The 22,392-nt window shown below is 37.8% G+C and overlaps 2 protein-coding genes across 28 annotated transcripts in view; one reads left to right on the plus strand and one right to left on the minus strand.

The window, feature by feature from the left end:
- Positions 1 to 606: 606 nt before the first annotated feature.
- On the minus strand, positions 607 to 11,373 carry STRADB (STE20 related adaptor beta). Of its 6 annotated transcripts, none has more exons than XM_031601234.2 (13): positions 11,226 to 11,373; positions 10,365 to 10,457; positions 9,248 to 9,299; positions 8,828 to 8,908; positions 8,359 to 8,458; positions 7,126 to 7,247; positions 6,573 to 6,651; positions 5,897 to 6,020; positions 5,270 to 5,441; positions 4,760 to 4,864; positions 4,295 to 4,524; positions 3,887 to 3,929; positions 607 to 3,424 (listed from the first exon to the last, which is right to left on the minus strand). In XM_031601234.2, the coding sequence occupies exons 3-13, from the start codon at positions 9,257 to 9,259 to the stop codon at positions 3,263 to 3,265; spliced, it is 1,230 nt and encodes a 409-aa protein (XP_031457094.1). In that variant the 5' UTR covers positions 9,260 to 9,299; positions 10,365 to 10,457; positions 11,226 to 11,373; the 3' UTR covers positions 607 to 3,262. The 6 variants fall into 6 exon arrangements, with proteins under 6 accessions (XP_031457094.1, XP_090000377.1, XP_090000378.1 ...); XM_090144251.1 differs by having other exon boundaries at positions 6,573 to 6,681; positions 10,414 to 10,457; positions 11,226 to 11,372; XM_090144252.1 differs by having other exon boundaries at positions 6,573 to 6,681; positions 9,248 to 9,339; positions 10,414 to 10,457; positions 11,226 to 11,372.
- Positions 8,834 to 22,392, plus strand: part of TRAK2 (trafficking kinesin protein 2) — a 69,582-nt gene continuing 56,023 nt past the window's right edge. For 14 of the 22 annotated variants that reach the window (XR_016468360.1, XR_004168031.2, XR_004168030.2 and 11 more), the window contains exons 1-5: positions 8,834 to 8,925; positions 10,750 to 10,862; positions 16,709 to 16,755; positions 20,089 to 20,395; positions 21,284 to 21,478. Coding sequence is in view for 17 of the 22 variants with exons in the window: in XM_090144224.1 (XP_090000350.1) it covers positions 20,359 to 20,395; positions 21,284 to 21,478 (232 nt within the window). In the remaining 5 variants the exon portion in view is untranslated. The other 8 variants (XM_031601209.2, XM_031601210.2, XM_090144219.1 and 5 more) reach the window with 8 other exon arrangements.

The raw sequence follows: 22,392 nt of genomic DNA on the forward strand, positions 1-22,392 counted from the left end.
TTACAGCTGGCTTAGGTGTTTTAGCGGTTTATTAGACAGCCTAATGTACTTTAGCAAAGCTACTTACAAGCATTAAAGACAGGGTACATAAGTCACCTACTTTTGTACCTCCCTCTTATCAGAGACATTCAGAACAGTCTTTTTGAAACATTTTTCCATGATTTCGCAGGCTAAAAACTGCTTACATCACTTTTAAAAGGGGGGTAGGGAAAAGAGAAATGTAAGGTGAAACTAGGTAATGTTTTTGTAATGCTTGCTTTTGTTCACTGATAACATCCATTGGAAAAAATGATCATTTCTCCAATGGATACTTATTGAAGTACTTTATATAGAAAATCAAGTTTATTGTGACTAAATCACATTTTTATCCTATGTTCATCCATTCAGACATTCACAAACTGCTGCATCTGTCATTAGACCAAGACAGTAGGAAACAGAATAGCATGGTTATATTAAGGATGATGTTATATAACAAGTTTTCTTTTGTGACAAGTTTTTAATTACATTACATAGTGTTAAATGCTAAATAAGAGAAAGATGGCAGCAAAAAAAAAAACAAAAAAAAAACAACAAAAAACAAAACAAAACACCAACAACCACAAAAAAAAAAAAAAGAAAAAAAAAAAAGAAAAGAAAAGAAAAAGAAACCCAGACCACTTCTGTTCTATTTCTACAAATGTCAAAATTGCAGAAGTAATCCATCTATTAATTTCTGTTTCACAGGGCATGAGAACATTTTGTAAATATATGAAAATTTTTACAATGTCTCACATTGAGCTTAAATGCAAGATTCTTTGAAAATTTTAACTCTGACTTCAGCACTAGTTCGTATGCTAATAACATGTAATTGGTATGAGTAAGGGTTAATACATGGATGTTCTGAGAAATTAGAGGTTTATTGTGCTTGGAAGCATGTCAGCTTGGAATAGGAAGTCCCTTTTAACAATGCAGATAACATATGTCAGGTTTTGAAAATACAAATTGTATGCAAAAACTTCTTCATAGCACTGTATCTAATTTTCAGTGTATCACTGTATCTTGTTTTCAATGCCATGCAGTTGTAACCTGTTCAACAGTATGATTGGTTACACATTTGCTGTGTTAACTGATGCACTAACACATTTTTGTGTTAAGACATTTTATGTTATTCCTTAGAAGAAAGTAACACAGTTAATGAGCAGAATTGCAACAAATCTCTCTGTAAACTTAATCCAGAGACTGGAATATTTGGCTGTTTAAATTTGTCTATTCTTTACTTCGCTTTGTTGTTAGTATTCAGGTTCATTGTTACAGAGTGCAGAGCGCTGTTATTTCAAGTGAAGCTTACAAACACTAGCACTTCAGCTGCCTGAAATGTTTGGCATCAGGCTTTCTTAAAAACAAACAAACAACAGTGAATTAATGTTTGTTCAGACATCTCTAATTTAAGTATGTGCAATTTCATATCTGTTTTCATTTACTTGACTTGGGGATTATATGTACAGTTACTTATACAAAAATACTTGTAAGTGCTACATAATTTATTTTAAAACAATCAAGATTTGCAGTGGTTAGGGGTAAAGAACCTTATGGGGTTTGTGTGAGACTAGTGTCTTCTCTGAAGAGCCCACAAGCTAATATTGGTATGATTAACAAGAGTAACTTAGTAGTTTAGACAACTGTTTTCTTAACTGATGACTGACATAAATCTGAAACATTTCTTGCAGTAACAAGAAGCTGTTAGTATGATTGAATTGTGAAAACAGGAGTACAAGAATTATAGAAATATATGGAGGCAGACAGGGCAAGTTTTTATTGAGAGGCTCTTAAGCTTAGTTGTACCTATTATGTTCTGAACTATGAGTTCCCTTCACAGCGTAATGAGTAGTGTCAAGTATTTTGTTAATACTTCAGTGTGATTATTTAGAACTGGTTGTGCCTTCCAGTCATTTGGCATTCAAGGCTTTGAAGAGAAGCTGCTGGCAAAGCAGTAGTATTTGCAGGGCTGGTTGCACGTAGGCCCAGCCATGTCAGATTTGAGCACTTCACAGTGGAATTTCCATGTGTTGAAAAACTGAAATGTATCCATTCACTATCTATACATTTTCACTATTGTCAGAACATATGTCAGCAAGTAGTAGTGGCTTGGGACACAGCTTTTTCTAAAACATGATGAGGTTGCAGTTTTTAATAATAATAGTAATAAATGCTCCTTTTGTTCAACTTGAGTTGCTTGGTCTAGAGTGGGAGATGAAAAGTTAGTGATTTTGTGGGCACAAGGGCAGTTTTTCATCAGGAAAGAGACAATAAAACCTCTCAGATTCTTGTGAATTTGTGCCCTGAATTGAATCATGGGAATCTGACTGCAGAAGATGTTTGCAAGCAGCAACACAGGTGAAGCTTAATGTGTTTTGTAACTTCTTTTGAGAAAACAATATTAGGTCGAGATAATTCTTGGTGATGGACAGGTACACAGTATAAACAAAAATACATACAGGGACTTCAGATTGTTTAACAGGTCTTCAAAATTAACCTGTATGTGTTATAACTTAAGACTTCCTTTACGTTATAAGAGGTTCTCAAATTGTTTGTTAAGATGATGCAACAGTAAATGGAGATGCAAAAGCACAGATCTGCATTAAGGATGCAGAAAAATGCAAAAGCATTTTAAACTAGCTTCTTTGGTTAACATGTAGTATTGAAACTGCAGAAAAGTCTTGACTGATAGCTAATTCAGGGCAAACACTGACCAATGCATGTCAATTGGCCAATTCACCTTTTGAGAGGCAGGAGAAAGAAACATGATTTGTATAAGAAACTCATTTCTGCAGTTTCAAATTTAGGCTTGAAAATGGAAGATTACTCCTCACTGAGATAATTTAGGCAACAATGAAAGATAAATAGAATACTGAAGAAAAGCCATGGACAAAAGACAAAGCCTGAATTCAGAAAGGCACTTGGACTGCAGTAATACGAGCTAAAAAGTGCAGTATAAAGTGAAAATACAGCAGGAACCCTCACATTTGTTAAGAAATATTTCAAAAGAGGGAGATAAGAATTCAGTTGTTCCTTACATGCAGTTTTGCTTGAGATCTGAAAAAATGAGGCATACTGCACTTCCCGATACAAACATATGATGAAGTTAATGGAACATGGCCACTTTAACTGCATTTTCAAGTATACAGTGTATAACTGTATTTCAACCATACAAACTAAAGCAGCAACTAGAAATCACATTTTCCTTCTTTGAAGCACAAGAGAGGTATGATTGCTTGGTATCTGCTTAGAATTCCCAGTCGGGGAATGCTGCAACATGTTGAGTTGCAGCATTACATCCAAATCCAGCCTCAGCTGCTGCTGAGGGCAGTGTCAAGAACTCTGATCTGTTGTTTTGAACAGGGGGCGGTAATAGGGACAGTAGTGAGTTCTGTGTTTGTTCTTTTACCTATGAAGAAGAAAAGTTAATCAAAAGAGGGCTGCAAAAAAATCTGCGTAAACTTGTGCCTGACTTAATTAAAAACATGTAAAAGTCATAGAGCCATCTTCTTGCATGTTACAGTATTGAAAACAGGCTAAGAGGTTTAGCTTTCCTCACTCTACAGAAAGTTGAATTCATCTTTCATGACTAATTGCATTAGCTGTGGAATTCTTCTGCTTGAAATCCTGAATATTTACCAATTTTCTCATTAGTTAGGCTGACCTAAGTTAAACCATCATTATCAAAGGGAAAATAGATTATTCTAATGATGCATCCTTTTACAAAAGTTGTCTGAAGCAGATGAGCTGTTACGTGATGGTTTTTGCTTCCAGCTAACCTAAATATTTTGTAATCCAACTCTAATATTTTAGGACTTATTTTGATTTTTTTTGATCACTGTGTCATTTAATAAAAATTTAGTGAGCTCACCTGTTTGAAGAACGTATGAGAAAGCAAACTGCTTGCTGATGGCCTGCATCATAAAATGAACAATACGATTATATTTTGCAAAGTTAAATTACTCTTCTTGGGAAAGGGCCTAGTCTGACAAAGTGCATGTTTAAAATTAATTTTACTTGTCTAAATGCAATACAAGATAGATTCAGACTGTAAGAAGTTCAGGCCTAAAGGGAGTCAAAACTTTAAAAGCATGGTTCCTTTGTCAAATAAGACAGTTTTTAAATAACAAGACCAAAGGAAAGTGTAGAGTTTTGTGTAGTAATTCTGGTCTGAAATTCTGATTGTAACAGTATTCAACTAATTACTGTATCCTAAACCATAGACTAGACCTGGTCTAAGACTAAAATGACACAAAATCAGTTTTCACCAGAGCATTACCTTTTCTCAGGGTCCTGTTGCAAGCAAAGTTCTACCAAGTCGTAGAATGCAGGGGAAAATGTTTTGGAAACAGGACTTTGTAGTCTTTCGCTTGTCATCGTGCGTGTCAGACTCTCACTAATTCCAGAATCAACACCTGATTGGGAATTCTTCATTCTGGATTCCCCATGGGGGAAGGCATTTATATCCCAGGGATAGTATGTAGGACCTTTCAGCTTCTGCAGCAGCATCTAGTAGAAAGGAAGAGCGGTTCTACGAGTGCACCACCCACAGACCTATTCAGGCTATGCTGTGAGTCTACCAGAAAGGATTATTTACTCTAGCAAGAAACATGCATGTTTGAAATAACAAAAAGCGGCCACCATTTCATCAGTAAAAGTACTGCTTTATCTCACTAATGCTTTATTTAAAAACAGAAAAAAAAATCTGTATCCTTTGAAGTAGAAATGGAGTTTAGCATCATACCTGAGTGCGAGGCATGTCTTGAAATGGAACATGTCCATTGGCTAATTCACATGCTGTTATTCCCACACTGTAGATGTCAGATTTCATATTATACCCAGACAAATCCTGTGGGAGAAATAAAACTGTACTGGACCACAGAAGTCATTGATGCATGCAAACAGAAACACAAATACCAGCGTCAAGACACAATTCTAAAATTCTGTAATCTAAACAGGATTAAGGCAATTAACAAATTGAAACAGGCTTTTTCTTGTGATGTTGCACTGAAGACAGGATCTGCTCTAGTTTTCAGGAAGAGAATCAGGCAGATTCAGTTGTAAGCACCACCTCACCAACAGCTTTAAAACCTGTTCTCTTTAGGAGAATCACAAACTCAGTTAATCTGGGTATTTTTGTTTTTAAATTGCAGTTCAACAGCTTCTATTGCACTTCTACAAGCAGATGTAAGATGGAACTTGAGTACTTCCTGTTAACTTGAAATGAAGAAGAATGAAGTGTATTTTAACTGACCTGTCTCAGTAGTTCAGGGCTCAGCCAAGGTAGTACAGATGTACTAAACTGAGGAAAGTCATACACCACCTTTGACTTTTGTCCATTGTTAACTAAACTGTACAGGTTGTTTAAGCCAGAGAGAGAAACTAGTCCATCCCCTGAAATCAGAATGTGGCTAGCTTTAACATTCCTGTAACAAGAAGTGGTAAATTTTAGTTAAACAAATTACTCAAAGCACTATTAAAGTAGAAGTATGAAAATCTTTCATTAATTTATATTGGGGAGTTTACATGCAGTTTTGTTTAGCAGATTATTTTCATGAGTGGTCTTCCCTTAGCATGAGCTGTCTTTTTAATACACCCGAGAGATGGTTAGCAAGAAAAACTGATTGCCAGACAGGTGGTCTTTCCTTCCCTGCAAAGAAGGTAAAGAATGAATTTATCTATCCTGCTATATTATTCAAAAGCAAACTAACAAAATGAAACAACCTGTACTGTTTCTGCATCTGCCATAAGAAATATATGGAAAAAGGAAAGATGACATTGAATCAAATATGGGTTTTGTAGTGAAACTAAATTCCTAATAAAGTAGATACTATAATCTGATTCTTACCTATGGCACTGATTGTCCTACAGGTTGTCCTACCTGTGAATGTAGCCATTCTGGTGCATGTAATTTAATCCTCTGATTGCACCAAACAGAATGTTCCCTATCAAAGCTTCACTCATTCCTTCAGGAAAGTATGTCTTCAGCAGATGTCTCGCAGAACCTGGAAGCAGGAGGAAAAAATACCCTAAGCCTAACAAGCCACCTTAAACTTGTTTTCTATGCCTCTTTTCTTGTTTACATTTGCCAAGAGTGATATTCTCACCTTTATATTGACTATGGTACATCAGGAACACTTACATGGATGCAACTGAAGCATCCATCAATCATAAGGATTGCACTCGTGTCATGCTTGCTAACTGAAAGCCAATGCAAGCCTGCTCTGAAACCAACAAGTTTTCTATTCTATAAGGTCAAATGCATCTCTCTCTTATTACTCCGTACTTTGTGGGGATTAGGACTAAGTGAAATTGAATGCAATTCAAATGTCAATCCTTTCTGGGGAGGAAGGCGATATACAGAAGACTTATCTAAACAAGTGGTTTGGGAAAGCGTGTCTATTGGGGTTTTTTTCTCCCCCCCCCCCCCCCTTTTTTTTTTCCTCCCTTCTCTTTCTCTATGAGGAGATTCTTAAAGAAAAAACACTTGTCAACTGCATAGCCCAAATTTCATCAGTCCTTTTCCATATTCCAAAATTGCAGTTAACAGTTCTTACCATAGGCCATGAATGGAGAAATGACCCAAAGCCAACTACCAGCTGTAAACACTGTCCAAAGCGTCATTATGTTGGGATGCTGGAAAAAGTGGGATAAAACCACCTCATTCTATGGAATTAAATGAAAATGGATGTATTAATCACAAAACAACTGTCTTACTAAAAGCATTAATTGTGTCAGTAATCAGCAGAAAAAAAAAAAACCAACTATTCAGTTTATTTATACTAAATTGCATATGATGAGCATTGCTGCAAGAGATATCCAAATAGCCTGGATGTGATTGCATTTTTCTGAAGTCTAGTTTGTTCACAGTTGTAAGTTTTACTGTTAAATCCAGAGCACAAAATGTTTTTTCAAAGGAAGAGTTGTAAAGTTCTATGACAGTTTCTAAAACATTCGTCAACGGTTTCTTCAGATCAAACTTGCACATGCCTTTTCTATTCCTTTGAAGATAAAATTTGAATTCAATTGCCCAGTAAAAGCACAAAGACTGCCTCAGTTTACTTAATTCTTACGTGTTCAAAAGTGGCTTCAGAAGGGTTGTTGCTTTACCTGTAAGGCTTTCAAATGCTCTTCTGAGCAGCTTTCTAGGTCTGTGATCCTTATGGCAACTTGTGTGCCTGTAGGGGTATGCCGTGCAAGGTAGATTGAAGTTAAGTTGTTGAATCTCCTTCCTGAAACCAAAAGTTGATACCTTAATATTAGAAAATGTAGTAAGTCACCAAAAATTTTTCTTTGTAGTTAAAGGACTTTACAGTTCTGAATTTTAGTGGATAGCAGCATGATGTTTTCTTTAAGCACACCAACAACTTAAGTAGTTGGGGCAAAATACATCCACAAATTAGTTAGAGCTTGGTTCTGCTGTTTTTAGAGCAACAAAGGACATTTAAACATTTGTCAGCATCAGTAATGCATCTACATTAACAGCCCTTTAAGTACACACATTAGAATAAACAGGAGAGACACAGACCTATTAGAGAGCGTCCAGATGGGGGGGGGGCACAAAAATAATCCAAGTGATGAAACACCTCCCCTACAGGGACAGGCTGAAAGAGCTGCAGTTCTGTCTGGAGAAAAGAATGCTTCAGGGATACTCAATAGCAGCCTTTCAATATCTAAAGGAGGGGGAGAGACTCTCTAGCAGGTCTGTTGTGATAGGAAAAGGGGAAATGTTTCAAACTTAAAAAGGGGAGATTTTGATTGGAGATAAGAAGTTTCTTTTATAGTAGGGTTGGTGAGGCAGTAGCACAGGTTGTCCAGTGAGGTGGTGGATGCTCTGTCCTTGGAGACATTCAAGGTCAGGCTGGATGGTGCTCTGAGCAACCTGATATAAGTATAGGTGTCCCTGATCATTGCAGTGAAGATAGACTAAGTGACCTTTAAATGTCCCATCCAAATCAAATAACTCTATGACTTTAAGCTTGCACAGTGAGATTCAGTGCAGCCATCATTAAGACAATCAAAACAAGTAGCCAAAGGACAGGTTATGATGTTACTTAATGTTATATTTATTGTTTGCATGCCACAGATTTTAGGCAATGACATCCAAATGCACAAATATCAAAAGAAAAATTTGATATTTGTTAATTTGTCTTATGTTTTAAAGCAAGCGCTAACTGAAACAAGATCTGTATCTTTCTCAAGAATAGGGAATAGTAGAAACAAGAATAATTTTAGTCATCTGATAATACATTTTCCAAACTTAATATTTATTGCAGTTAGCAATAGTTACAGAGAGAATGCATCTGCAAGAACAAGAACTATTTTAATGTACAGTTGTGTTACCTATTTCCACCTGGAGTTCATAGTGAGAGACATTGGAAGAGCAAAATATCATTTCATTCCCTCCTTTAGATGGGGGAATCCAGGCTAGCTCAGAATCAGCCTAACGGTGGAGAAAAACATAGTTCTTAGAATTACTATGTACATTTATGTTTAAAATTAATGCATAAATAACATCAATTGGAATGCTAAGATCAAGTACTGGAGTTGGAATATTCAAGCTGGTGCTTGAGACTTACTACACTGAGACTTACACAAATAAGCTACTGGGTTTTTTGTTTTGTTTTTAAACTAGTAAAAGATTAGTACTCCAGAGTACTCCAGTTATTTTTCCTCTTAGTGTTTTATTAAGTGCTTGCTAATGAGATAACTTTTTTTTTCCACATGTGCAACTTCATACTGAACTTTGCCAGTTAATGCTTTTTTTTTTTTTTTTTTTTTTTTTTTAATTATTTGTGGTTTTTTTTCTTACCAGGGATTCATGGCTGCTGCTCTGAGATTGCTTTTCTGGTTGGATTGACTCAACTGGTGTACGTAGAATACAGGAACAGTCCTTGAGAAAAGAAACAAGTGAGTTGTTAGTGGTCTGGCTGCAATTTATTAAACAAGGCAGTGGGAAAACACCACAAGTTGTTGTCTAATCCTAATAAGCTGTAGTTCAGAAAGTTTTCAGCTACAAGTCAGACATGCAAGAGATTAAAAAACAGTATAGAGCATATGGTAGGCTGAGAACTAAACAGCCTGCATCAAAAGTTGATACAAGGAAGCTTCAACATCTCAGAACTGTGGAAATCCCCCTAAGCAAAACATTGCACCAGGGCTGTTTAACTTAAGGTATTGCTGGCTAGCAAGGTACAACTATTGAGGATTCCCAAATAAAATACAAACTTACCAAACAAGACATGGAACCACTTTAGATGAGGTGAAAAATACACCCATTGATCCTAGAACAATTAAAGTAGCAATGTCAGATTGTACGTGAACCTGTGATAAAAGTGAGTCTTTTAATAAATGAGAACATTGAGGCATTCCTCTCAGTTATGTCACACTGAAACTTCTACAGTCTTGGGAAGGCCTGCTTTTCTATTAACCATAACCAAGTATATGCCGCATACATTCCAACTTAAAGGTTTCCTTTTTAATTCATGGCTTTTGACATCTTATTACCATTTCTGAACAAGCAATTTAATTGCAAGTCAACTGCATAAGTGCAGAAAATAAAACAGAAATGGATTTGTGCATCATTAGCAGTTCATAAGAAAGAAAAAAAACCAACTTATTTTAAAGAAGCACAGCTGTGTGCAGCTGAACTAGCTCACAAACCCAGCCAGAAGCTATTGCACTTTACATTTCCCAACTGAAAGAAGAAATACTATTGTAGAGAACTTGAGTAAGAAAAAGAGGGGAAACAACTGATTTTTTTCAAATCACTGATCACGGAATAGGCACTCAAACTCCCTCACAGATCAGAATCACTACTTTTCCAGCAGACTTTTCTGTCCAACATGTTGAAAGCTTACACAGAGAGGACAGAGAGATGGTTATGTCTAATATGCACACTGCAGTTTCTAGCATAAAGTGGGACTACCTCACTTTAAGCTGCCTGATGATTCACAGGGAAGTCTTCTACTGTGTTGAATCAATCCTACTTGACAGCTGACAAAGTCAGCTGTTGGGGGTTGTTCCATGTTAATGTGTAATTATTGCTTGAAAGTTAACTTCAGAAGGTGAACTACTACATCCAAACCCAATAATTTTGTAAATCAGGAACCTAAGCTTGATTATATCCTTCATTAAAACTATGAATGCTCTTTAATCTAGGCAACACTGAAAAGTGAACAAGCACCAACCAGCCATCTCCTGCCAAATAACTAAGCCACCAGTAATCCTTACTATTCTTACTCTAAACAAAATGCTTGAAGATTATGTGCGATTCCTTTTCAAATATGAAAAATGGAGAGATCCTTAGTAGGTATTTGGCTCTGTTAGAAGGTAAGGGCTTGACTTACCCACTTCACCAAAGAAGTCTGTGGCAGGGTAGGAAAAAAATACAAATACCTCAAGACATTAGCCAGTTCAGCGCGACAGTATCCTTGTTATACCTGGAAAAAGAAACCTTGTTCCATTATACAAAATTAGTTACTCTGTTGCTTGAAACACTAAGCCACAAAAGCTAAGGCAAGGTTGTCTTAATAACTCAGGTATGCTAAAGTGAAATCGTCCGAGAACTTGTTCAGAGCTGTGCAGGGGTATCACCAGACGGCAGCGGTGTCCCTAATCCACATTTGTTCTAATAACATTGTTTCTTAATTTTTTTAAATTCCACTGTTTAATGTTGTGTCCATTTTCATTATGGCTTTGGGTCCCTAACCTAAGCCTTTTTTTCTACTGCAGGTTGTGACAGCGGCGCACAGCTCAGCTGACTGTCATCGCAGCTCAGCTAACGCTTGGGATGCAAGTTCCATCTATTTCCAGAAAGACGTGAGCTGCGGAGGCCCAAAGCCCAGGTACCACCAGTGTTACTGCTGTCCTGCTGACGCGGGGCTGCAGCTCTTGAGGGTTTGAGCGGCTGAAGAGGTTCGAGTTAAGTGATCTTTGACAGATACCGACTCGAAGTCCTCGACAAAAGGAGCGGAACGCGAAAAGCGCTCCCAGCCTCCCTTTGCTCAGCTCCCTTTAGCTCGCACCTTTCCCCCGCGGCGCCCACCCGCCCCGCCTCCCTCAGCCCCGCGGCGGCCGGCACTGCACTACCCCGCTCCCGGCCCGCCAAGCTCCCCGACTCCAATTCCGGAGGCGCGGCCGGCTCGGAGCCCCTCGGTCCCCAGTGCGGCCGGGAAGCCCCACGGGAGTGAGGAAGCGCCCGCTCGTACCCGCCGCCGCAAGCCCGGAACCCCGCGGAGCTGCGAGGGTTGGCGGGGCCTCGGCAACGAGCGGCCCGGTGTGCCGCGGGGCCGGCCCCTGGCGGCGGGTGGCCCAGCCGCGCCGCGCGGCGTGCCGGGGCCTGTAGTTCCGCGACTGCCGGGCGGAAGTCATCGCCGCGCTTCCTCGGTCGCCGGCTGATTGCACGGCGGGCGGCTGCCCGTCAGCCGCGGGCGCAGGGCGGCGGCGGGGAGGCGGAGCGCTGGAGGGAGCTCGGGTAAGGCGGGTAAGGCGCTGCTCGGCGCTGATTTGGGGTGGCTGTGCCGCTTATGGGCGCTCTGTAAGTTCTCAGTGCGAGCTGCTGAGGTGCAGCGGGAGCGTGTCGTGGCCGAGAAGCATGAGGGCTGACCGTGGCATGGCCTGGCCCCGGCTGCGGGCCTGTGGCTGCGGGTGGGCTGCGCTATACTGTGCTGTGCTGTTTTGAGCGGGAGGCGAGCGGCAGCCCTCGTCCGTTCTTGCGGTGAGGCTGGCGGAGGTCTTTTCGGGTGGTAACGTAGATATATGTGATGCTAAGCTTTATTTTCGGGTGGTAATGTAGATACATACGATGCTAAGCTTTGTGTCTATAGTATATACGTGTGTGGCTGCGGTCGAATGGCAGACTTTGCTGCGGCGATGGCAGTGACCGCAGGCTGTGCATAGCGTGACCTTCAGCGTGCCGCCAAGTTCGTTCCATGGTAACAGTGCCCTTACCCACACGGGCTCCGTATGGGGAGGCTGTGTCTCTGCTCACAGAAAGCAAAGCTTGGCGAAACATCAGTTGTGTCTCAGGTTTTCTATGGACTTTAGGACAAGGCGACTCTGGGTTCCGTCAGCTTTTTAATTACAGCATTGCATTCTGAGCTTCTGAGTAAAATGCAGTAATAGCTTTTTTCCTGTTGGCCACCCAGTGAAAAAATGCTGCATGATGCTGCACCTTTGTATTATTATTATTATTATTGAAAGTAATCTTCAACTGTAAGCTGTTGAAAACATCCTTTTTTGTTATGTGTCAGAGTTATTGTTGCCTGGCAGTGAGAATGTGGATCAGATACATCAGATACTATGAAATAATTCTTAACACAATGTTACAAGACAGCATGGTGAATTTTAGGTTAGCTTTCACATACTTTCTATTTTAAAAGTATGTATTTTATTAGCATTTATTGGGACTTTTATCTTTGCTGTTGACAAAGAATGCTATGTAGAAAGTATTGAAGTTAATCTGTTGTCTTTACATGTATTTCCAGTACTAGTCTTAACATGCCTAGAGTTTGATATGATGGACAAATGAGGAAGGAGAATGGTAGAACAAATGCATGGAAAGCTAGATCTCATTAATTCCAAAGCTTATAGGTGCATTGGTCTCTTTTCCATCCCTTCCAGTTCCCATATGTAATACAACCTGACTAGATGTGCAGACAGTTGGTGTGATACCGCAGATGTGAAGGCGTTCGGCACTCTGTACTGATAGAGCCAGGCATCAATTTGTCTGTTTGGAGGAAGGCTGGTAAGGAGGAATTGAAGAAATGAAAAGGAAATGTGCCTCCAGCAGTTAGTGCGTAATGCTTTTCAACCAGGTTAAACGAGCTCAATATTCATTTCTTCTCCTCCATTTCTTGTCTACACTGCCTGTGCTTTGAATGTCTTTTTTCTTGCAGTTGGTATAAATACATTTCAGGGCAGTTAAGTCGGTTGTTTACCTCATTCTTTTATTGAAGGCATGCATCCTCAAGGTTTTTTCTTTTAATTGTACTTCTAACACTGAAGGTAACTTGAAAAAAAAAAAAAATTACATATACCTGAAACTTAAGAGCTCTTTAGTGATGGTGTCCTCTATTAGATCTGTATCAGTTCATAAAATTTGGGATGAGGATTTGAAATAATGATTTAAGAAGCAGAATGCTGGAAAATCTGGATGTTCTGTTGTTAGTTTGCATCTAATATAGCAGAGGGCTGACTGGGGTGAATATTGCTCTGTTGAAAGGCAGTGTTTCAGGAAGGGTGAGCATGTGATTCATTGATAAGTTTTCCAGGAAGCTACCAAAATAGCATTTTTGCAGAGATGTTTACAGAAGAGATGACAGATCCTTTTATCTACTTAGGTTGCTAGCAGTATTCTGATGGCTGGGTCACATTGATCAGTCTAGTTTCTTTTAATAAATATAGAATCAACCTGAAAATGTTAGTGATCTTAGTGGAAAATATTATTTAAGTTCATCTGAAGTATAGACAGCAAGCTTCGGTTTTTAAAGAAGCCTCTAAGAAACCTTTAATGAAATACAAGTACAACTCTTGCTTCAAGAGTGTTTGTGACGTTTTTGTACTTCCTGACTAACAAATAGAGGATAGTTCTTTTTTTTTTTTTTCCTCTCTGAAGAAAGAGAATTAAAAAAGCCACCAGAGGTCTTCCTGGAAGAATGTGTACACTTGAATGTTATGGCTGTGCATTTAGAAAGTTTTATTGATTCTCAGTTCTTTCCTGTATGTTATTACATGTAGTTAGCAGCCATAGTTTCTGCCAAAGATAGAATTAATTTAAGCATGTATTTCTACATTGTGTAGTAGGGATGATATAGACAACCTCCAAGCATGTAAACACGATTGACTTTGTAGTCTCAAGCTGTGAAATTTAGCACTGTTCATGTATACTTAGGTGTAAAGCGTATACGCATGTACTGAACAGCTAGTTTTGCCATGTATGGAGATACACGGCTGACAAGGAGCAGAAGTGTCCAGCTTGGCTTAAGGCCAAACAGAGATCACGAGAGAATTGTTATGGTCAGTGTTGTGACTTCCTTGATACACATCATCTTCTGAGAGATGTTCTCCAGCATCCCCTCTGAACCCTTGCTGCTAACCCAAGTTTAAAAAACATCCAGGAGATGCATGTGGGATTCTGTTTTTGTTCTATTTTTTATGTTAGTTTCTGGAAGTTGTTACCCTCTATATTTGATGATCTGATACAGGATTGCTTATGATGATTTGGTGAGTATCCTATTATTAGGACTGTGTTTGCCTATTTTTTGAAATGATCCCATTTCTTACATGAGAGGAAAAACAAGCATTAAGTAGGCTTCTGTGGGGATAGTAATGGCTGAATATAATATAGGTGTGAGGTACACAGCAAGTGGTAATTGTGATTGAAAAAGTTCACTTTCACGGATACTTGTTTTTTGGTGTGTGTGTTCCTTTGTCTTCCATTGTCTACTAAATACTGTTGGCAGATTTGGCTTCTTCTGAGCAGGAGTCCCAGGAATGCTTTGGCTGCAATTCAGTGTGGTTGTGTTCACTACAAGAATAGAACTGTTTCATTAACCTTGACATGCAAAATATTTTTCTTGTTATTAGCTGACTTGATACAATTCCAATTGTAGTAATAAAAAGCAGTGTGTTTAATGACTTGATACAATTATTTTTTTAACATATTAATGTAACAATAAAATGTGGCATTCAAGGATAACTGGCTTGTTCATTTGGCTTCTTCTTGGAAAGATAGTGTTGCTTTGGCATTACTTTCTTGTTGTTGAAATCTCCTTTGAATTAGCTGGGACCTGTTGTCTCACGTCCTATAACTACACAGAGGAACAAATCTAATTTAGTCCTTCCGGGTGCTTGTGAGAAGGCAGTTGCTCACAACAAATAGAAAACAGAGAAAATAACAGGATGTTTCTGTTTGAGTTTGGATGTTGTCAAAATAGATGCTGGTATTTTGAAAGTGATTTTTTTTTTTTTTTTTTTTTATGCAGGAAGAAATGAACGCCTACATTGTTTATCTAGTCTTTCCTTTTGTAAAAGCAGCTCATCTCTGCTTTCAGATCATTATAATTTGAAGTAACAGAGTTCTCTAGTGGTAGAAAGTCTTTTGAATTATGTTCTGAAATAAGATGGCACAACTGCCATTTTGCATTCGTCTTGTTCAGAGTGGCAGTTACAAAGAGCACATTAACTCATTTGTATAATATTTCATGGCTATTTCAACTTTTCTAAAACTTCCCTCTATCTTGCTTTTGCAAGTTAATTTTGGTTGAGATTTTTTGACTTGCTGAAGAAAAAAATTAGTGTGATCTCCTGCCAGGTTCTCGAGGAAATCATTTTTGTCTCCTTGTTACTTAGATGGAATGATATTGAAATAGCAGTGCTTTAATGGAATGTGTGGTTGTGATAGCTGAATGGTGTGACGGAGAGTTTAGTTCGGAGAGCATGGAAATATACATACATGTGTATCTCATGTTTGTACGTATAATGTTGTCTGATGTGTTAGCTTCTCTTCAGAGGGCATCACTTCTGCATATAAACTGTTCTTCAGTGTTTGAATTCTACTTGGTTTATCTCATATTCAGTTGAATTATTTCTAAGAGACTTCAACATCAGTGGGAAATGGGTGTATGAGGGGTACGGGGATAAAACTGATGACAAGTACACTTGTGTAAAAATAGTGTAGTAAACTAACAATAGAAATGGTATTTTGTTATAAGATCTTTTAACAATTATGTGAAAAAAAGGAAGTAATGAAAGTACTAAATCAGTAGTTCTTGTGCACTGTGGTTGCGATCACGGTCTGCTCTTGATAGTTTATGGCACAAGTCCTTCACATTTTTTACTGTTCAGTGATTAATAAAAGAATGTATGGCTGTGAAAGAGGGAACAGAGAAAGGAAGAAGTTCTAGGGCTGTCTTTTTGGGCAGCAGAATAAGAAAGAACAGAAGGTGTCTTTAATTTGTAACTGTCTTTGAATGTCTTTACTGTTAATAAATGGTCCAATAGGAGACTGAAGCCTCTGTTCCTTTTTATAAGGGGAAAATGGCATGGCTGTTAGAGCTAACTTTAATTCTTTCTTTCTGACAAAATTCATATATGCCAACTAAATTAATCGTCTATTATAGTGAGTTTTGTGAAGATCATAAAATATACAGAGAGGCACTTAGCTTTCAAAATTTAAAATATTTAATCAAAGAAAACTGCAGCAAGAACACTCTTAGTGTGTGCACTTTGACACTGCAATGTAGTACTGAAGACAGGGGCGACTCCAGGTCTGTCAGAGCAGTTCTGAGGATAAATGGTCCAGAAGGCCAGGTGGCATCAGCGAAGTATTACAGTGCTTCAAGTTTTGTCATGCCATTGTGAGGCAGAAGATGAAAGATGACGGTGGAGCTGTGGTTACACTCTGTACAAACATCTGATTTTTAGACAATTTGTTTTCAAATCTGAACAAAAAATTAATTGTATTTGTGAAGAGAACAATGTGTAGGTTTAACTCAGGCACCAAGAAGTGTTTTCTTTCTTGTCTCTGATAGCAATATTTCCTTTGAGCCCTCAGTGGACATTAGACAAAGTAGAAAGAACTGCACAGATCATTTTAAGTAGGTTAATGTAAGTTTCTGCTTTTCTGTAGCGTGGTGTTGTGTATTGCAAAAGATCAAAGAAAAGTTTATGGTCCTATTTTACTTTTCAGGTGACCTTACCTGCTGCATAGATGACAAGGCTTCAGTCAAGTTATAAGTGAGTTAGCTGTTATTTCCCCAAATTGACAACTTCCTTACTTTTTTTTTTTTTCCTTTTTGTTACATTTTTCAGTTTAAATAAGTAACCTTATTTAGTGTTTTGCCCTATAATTTGTTTCTATTCACAAGAAGAATTTTCAAATTATTTCATTTGTGTTGTGATTTTAGTCAATGCCACACTTGTCTTTTAATTCCTGGTTTGGTTTTTGAATGTTTGGCAGAAGTAGTTTAAATTCGGTGTTTAAATGTTAGCAAAGACATTAAAAGCTTAATGTTTTAATACTTTTCATAATAAATATCAGACACCTAAATTGTGTGATACTACTTCATATTCACTCTTTCCAACTTGTGTGTAATTTTTATTCTTATTCAGACTAAAAGAATACCTGAGAAAGTCTCTGGCTCCTGTTTTGGGCATATCTCTGCACAACTTAACTACTTAATTTGAATTTCTAATTGTCTTACAGTAGAGCTGTGTGTATTAAAGCTACATTATAAATGTTGGAGGTGTTATCCATGTGGATGTAAGTATGGTTGTAACTTGCTGTGCTTCAGGAATAGTTTTATAGTTGCACTATTGCAGAGGTCAGGGAGCCTCCTTCGGGGTTTTACTGTGCAGGCTGGTTAAATTTCCAGAGAAGTTACCCCATGGTACACTGGAATAAAGCTATCAGAAACTTTGAAAGTGGTGATATTGACTTCTGTGATGTTTGCTTCTCAAGGGTGTTGCAGATGAGGTTGCCCTTTGAAGTCAGTAGCTGGTTATTGGCATGGTGCTCTAGAAACTTCGACTCAAATTATTTACTTTTTTTCCTATGATTGGCTGAACTGAGACTGACCTGCTAGAAATGCTGTTTCTGCTTTGGACTACACAAAAGACAGATTAGCTCCAGCCTTGAGAGGAAATGACATTCATTTTTAGACTATTAAAACTCAAAGATAGATTCAATCAGACTTGTGAAGAAACAACCAAATTCTGAGTTTTTTCTTCCTTTACAGTGACTCGTGTCATCCCAGCTGCACACTCCTTGTATCATGAACTTCTACAGTTATGGCAAATAACTATAGCACACCTAGCGTAGTGTTTTTTCTTAGTTCTTTCTTTTAATTTCTTTGGTTCCTTTTGACTACCAAGTTTTCAACTAAAAAAAAATACAGAGGAAGTATTTTGTTATAGGATTAACCAAATGCAAATAAAACATTGACTTAAATAAATATCCAGTGTCATGTAGTTATAAAGTGAATATACTTTTCAGAAAAAAAAATTGTTCTTGAGATGTATTATTGTAATAAATCCAGTTTCTCCTGGGATGCTTAAGAAATCTTTGTAACTCAAGGCAGATGAGTTACAAATACACATACAGTTCTACTCTCACATTTGCTTATAGGAAACGTTGAGAATAGTAGCTGCAAAAGTGCCAGATTAAGGAAGGATTCTACCTTATGATATTTTTAAAATTGGACAAGAATATGAGTTTTGTCAGAGGGTTAGGGAGGAAAAAAAAAAGGCAAGAAAAATCAGTTGTTAGTATGTGCAGGTGGCACAGCCCGGTGTGTCTACTTTATCAGGCACACATGCCTCTGACCTTTGGTATTATGGGTGTACAGTGGTTCCATGAGGTGTCCATGTAAAAGGAATATAAGATTAAGTTATTTACTGGAGAATTGTAGCATAAAAGTTCAGCTTAGAAACAGGATTGATTTGATGTGTCCTGTGGTGATTATTTTCTGGGACACCTTCCAGCTGTTTGTACTGCTTTTAGTACATTGTGTAACTGCACTGTATACATTAATAATGCAACATGTGATGTAGGGGTACGCCATGCATATGGACACTGGCATATCCCATTTATGATTGCCATTGCAAACTGATTTATTACTGGCCTCAGGCTCTTAACTGTAGTCACAACTGCTGTAACACTGCATTGTCTTGTATCTGCCTGTGATCATTTCTCCTTTCATGTGATTTGTCTTTTTTAATATGGTTTAGAGTAGATATCATAACCATTGTTTGTACGACAATCTAACAGTATCAGGATTGAAGCTTGTATAACCAGAAGAAACAATAATTTTTCATTTTTATGCAGTTTTAGTAAGGCTGTTTGCAAGCATCTCCCTATTAATATTATCTGCTAATATGAACTTTACGAACATTTACTTTAATATGAATATTAAGCATTTGGGTCTCTTTATTTTTTTCTTCTTTCTGATTAACATATAATAGTGTATTGAATTCCCTAAGAAGGACTTGCAAGGAAAGGAATGTAACGCTGGCATGTCTGGTGGAAAACAGAGAACAAAACCACCTTGCCTTGTGAGGAGATTGTTTCTTTTATCAAGCATGGTTGCATCATAAGCACGGTTAGAACTGCTCTGAGGCTTTTAGTTTTTAAGTACTTGCTAAACTGAGAAGTAAAACTTAAAGAATCTGATGACATGAAGCACTTCTTATGAACCTGCATTGCTACCTTAAGTGACTCGCAGAACAGTTGAGATTGGAAGGGAACTCTGGAGGCCATCTAGTCCAACACGCCTGCTCAAGGCAGAGCCACGTGGAGCTGCTTGCTTAGGACCATTTCCAGATGACTTTTGAATATTTCCACAGTCTGTCTGGACAGCCTTTTCCAGTTCTCAGTTACCCTCACAATAAAACAAAACAAACAAACAACAACAACAAAATGCTTCCAATGTTCAGACAGGATCTCCTGCATTTCAGTTTTTGTCTATCGCCTCTTGTTCAGTAAAGGCAAATGCCAAGTCTTGCACCTCAGAATAAGCTGTGTAAGCAGCACGTGCTGGGAGCTGACAGCCTGGAAAGCAGCTTTGCCAAAAAGGACTAGGGAGTTCTGGTAAACAATAAGTAGACCATTAGCCAGCAATGTTCCCTTGTAAGAAGGAAGGTCAACAGCCATCTTGGGTGACATTAGGAGGATCACAAGCTGGTTGAGGGATGTGATCTTTCCCCTCTACTCAGCCATGATGAGAAACATGTACAGTTGTGTGTTCAATTCTGGGGCTCTTAGTAGAAGAGACATAGACAAAATTGTGAGCCCTGCAGAGGTTAAAGAACTGGAGCATCTATCACATGAGAAGAGCTGAGATAGAAAGCTCAGAGCAGAATCTTATCAGTGTGTGGAGAAGACTTTTTTTAACACCACACTTAACATATGATGATGTAATGTGTAAGCTAAGGATTAAAATGATTTTTTTTTTTTTTTTAGTTAAATGGTGATACGGAGAAGAAATAGAATGAAAAAAATGAGGCTATATTAATCATGCTGTCTCATTTGAAATGTGTTAAATTCTTGCACTCTCTTTGTTTTATTTTTAGGTAATGGCTGAGCTGAAGATCTTATGCAGCTTTTATGAAATAACCTATAGATGTTCCTGCTGATGGGTAGTACCTCAGATGAAATGAGCATGTCCTAAGAGATTTGGAATAAGAACCAATCAACAGAAGGGAACTGATGCCAGATTTGTTAGAGTCTGGGTAGCTTGATGGCTGTCAATTACTCTGTCTCTAAACCAAAGCCGTCTTTTTACCAAAGCAATCTGACTACAGAATGCAATTTCCAAAGAAGTGAACTGTAAAGAAAGACTCATGAATTTTGATCACAGGATCTTGGAGAGCATCTCTGGTGAGTTGGGGAAATAATTCTGGTACAGATCTTGAATGCATCTAATGTTTTACATATCACCAACTTGAAAACAGCCTTGCATATCATATTGATCACTACTGGCATCTCTTCTATTGGAAGTTACTGAAGATAGCCTTCATCTTTAGTGGGCGTGTTCAAATGATAATAATTATATACCTTTGAGATGCAGTATTTTAGCAACTTAATGTTTATTTTGTTTGTTTTATTTATTTGTGTTTGTTTTGTGGGGTTTTTTTGTTTGTTTGTTTGTTGTTTCTGTTGTTTTGTTTTTTCAATAATATTGAAGAGGAGAAAAGGCAGGATGAGCTATATTTCCTGTTCAGAATTTTTAGGTACTGTGTTTACATAAGTTGTGATTCCAGATGGATGATAACAGAATTGTATACTCAAGTTGCCCGATTTCAAGGCAGTATTCAGTTGCAGGGCAGTATTAATTGGCAAACAAAAGCATAAATGGAAGAAACAGAAAAATGCTAATTTCCTTCGGGAAAAGGGAACTATAACCATTCTACAGCCAATGAAACCTTACAAAATTAATCAATAAAATGTAGATCTCTGTTTTAGTTCAATAAGCAGGAAAAGATAGAAGCTGAAACTCATTACATGTATTGTATTGAAGAAATCAGAAGGAGCCATGGATAAAACAGCTTTGCAGGAAGCTTTGCAGTAACTTGGGAGTGAGGAACTTGCAAATACTGTCATATCAATTAAGTATTAAATAAATAAGTATTCTGCTCATTTGTTCAGTACAGAATAATTCTTTTCAAATCTACTGAAAATTTATGAAAGTATAGTAAGTAGAATCAATATTAAATACATGGAATATTTTATAGTCATGTTCTCTTACTGGCATTTAATCATTTTTAGATGTCTGCTCCACTGAGGATCTTCCTGAGGTAGAGTTGGTGAGCATGCTAGAGGAACAGTTGCCAGATTACAAATTACGAGTGGATTCTCTGTATCTCTATGAAAATCAAGACTGGATTCAGTCTCCTACTCACCGTGGTCATCTTCCTGAAGTCTCTTCTCCAGTTCATGATGAGGAGACCTTTCGTTACGTGAGTGAGTATATCTGAGCCTAAGGATTTTATTATTTATTTATTTATTTATTACATTTATTTAAGAGAAAAATGTAAATGTAAACTGATTAATGTTAAAAGTATAATGTTCAAATTTGAACATTTTAGCACAAATGAAACAAAAAGCTTTTCCTCTGAACTCATCTTTTAGTGTGACTCTGCCATCCTTAGAGCTGAGCTGGTATGTCACATAGCTGCCTGATCATTAGTTTTTATTTAGAAACAAAATCAGAAACATGATGAAGGGGGAAGAAGAGGGAACATGAAATTGTACTAGATTATATGAGATGTGAACAGTATGGCATATGCAGCAATTCTGTCTTCAGGAGCATTAATGATGCTGTGATTTTTTTTTTTAATGATGTTTGCCCCTATGTATTTTGTCATTGTTGCTTGTAAGATGCTGTTAGATGTTTCTTCTGCAGATATAAATTGTGTGAAAGCCAGGTAGGTGAGTATTAGATCAGTGTTGATCACTGCCTTTGGTTCTGAAAATAACAACTAATTTTTGCTACCAGTCAGTTGTGATTACAGCAGTCCTTAAAGCTAGCAGATCATGAAGAAGAAAATGGATAGCATCAGATCATGTGGAGAAACCATTAATATGTTAAAAATCAAATGGTATAGAAAGGTTGAAGGAAAAAAAACCCTAAACGCTTTCTTGTCATAATTTCAAGTGTTTTTCATGTAAAAAGAGGAAAACACTGTAAGCACTTTTAGATAAATCTACCTTTGAACAAGGGGAAGATTTAGGTTGAATATAAGGAAAAAGTCTTTTACAGTGAGGGTGGTAAAGCACTGGAACAGGTTGCCCAGAGATGTGGTTGATGCACCATCCTTGAAGACTTTCAAGGCGAGGCTGGATCAGGCCCTGGGCAACCTGATTTAGCTGTCCAT

The sequence above is a fragment of the Phasianus colchicus genome, chromosome 7 (genome assembly GCF_987193195.1).
Source record: "Phasianus colchicus chromosome 7, bPhaCol1.hap1.1, whole genome shotgun sequence".
Classification (NCBI taxonomy): Eukaryota; Metazoa; Chordata; class Aves; order Galliformes; family Phasianidae; genus Phasianus; species Phasianus colchicus.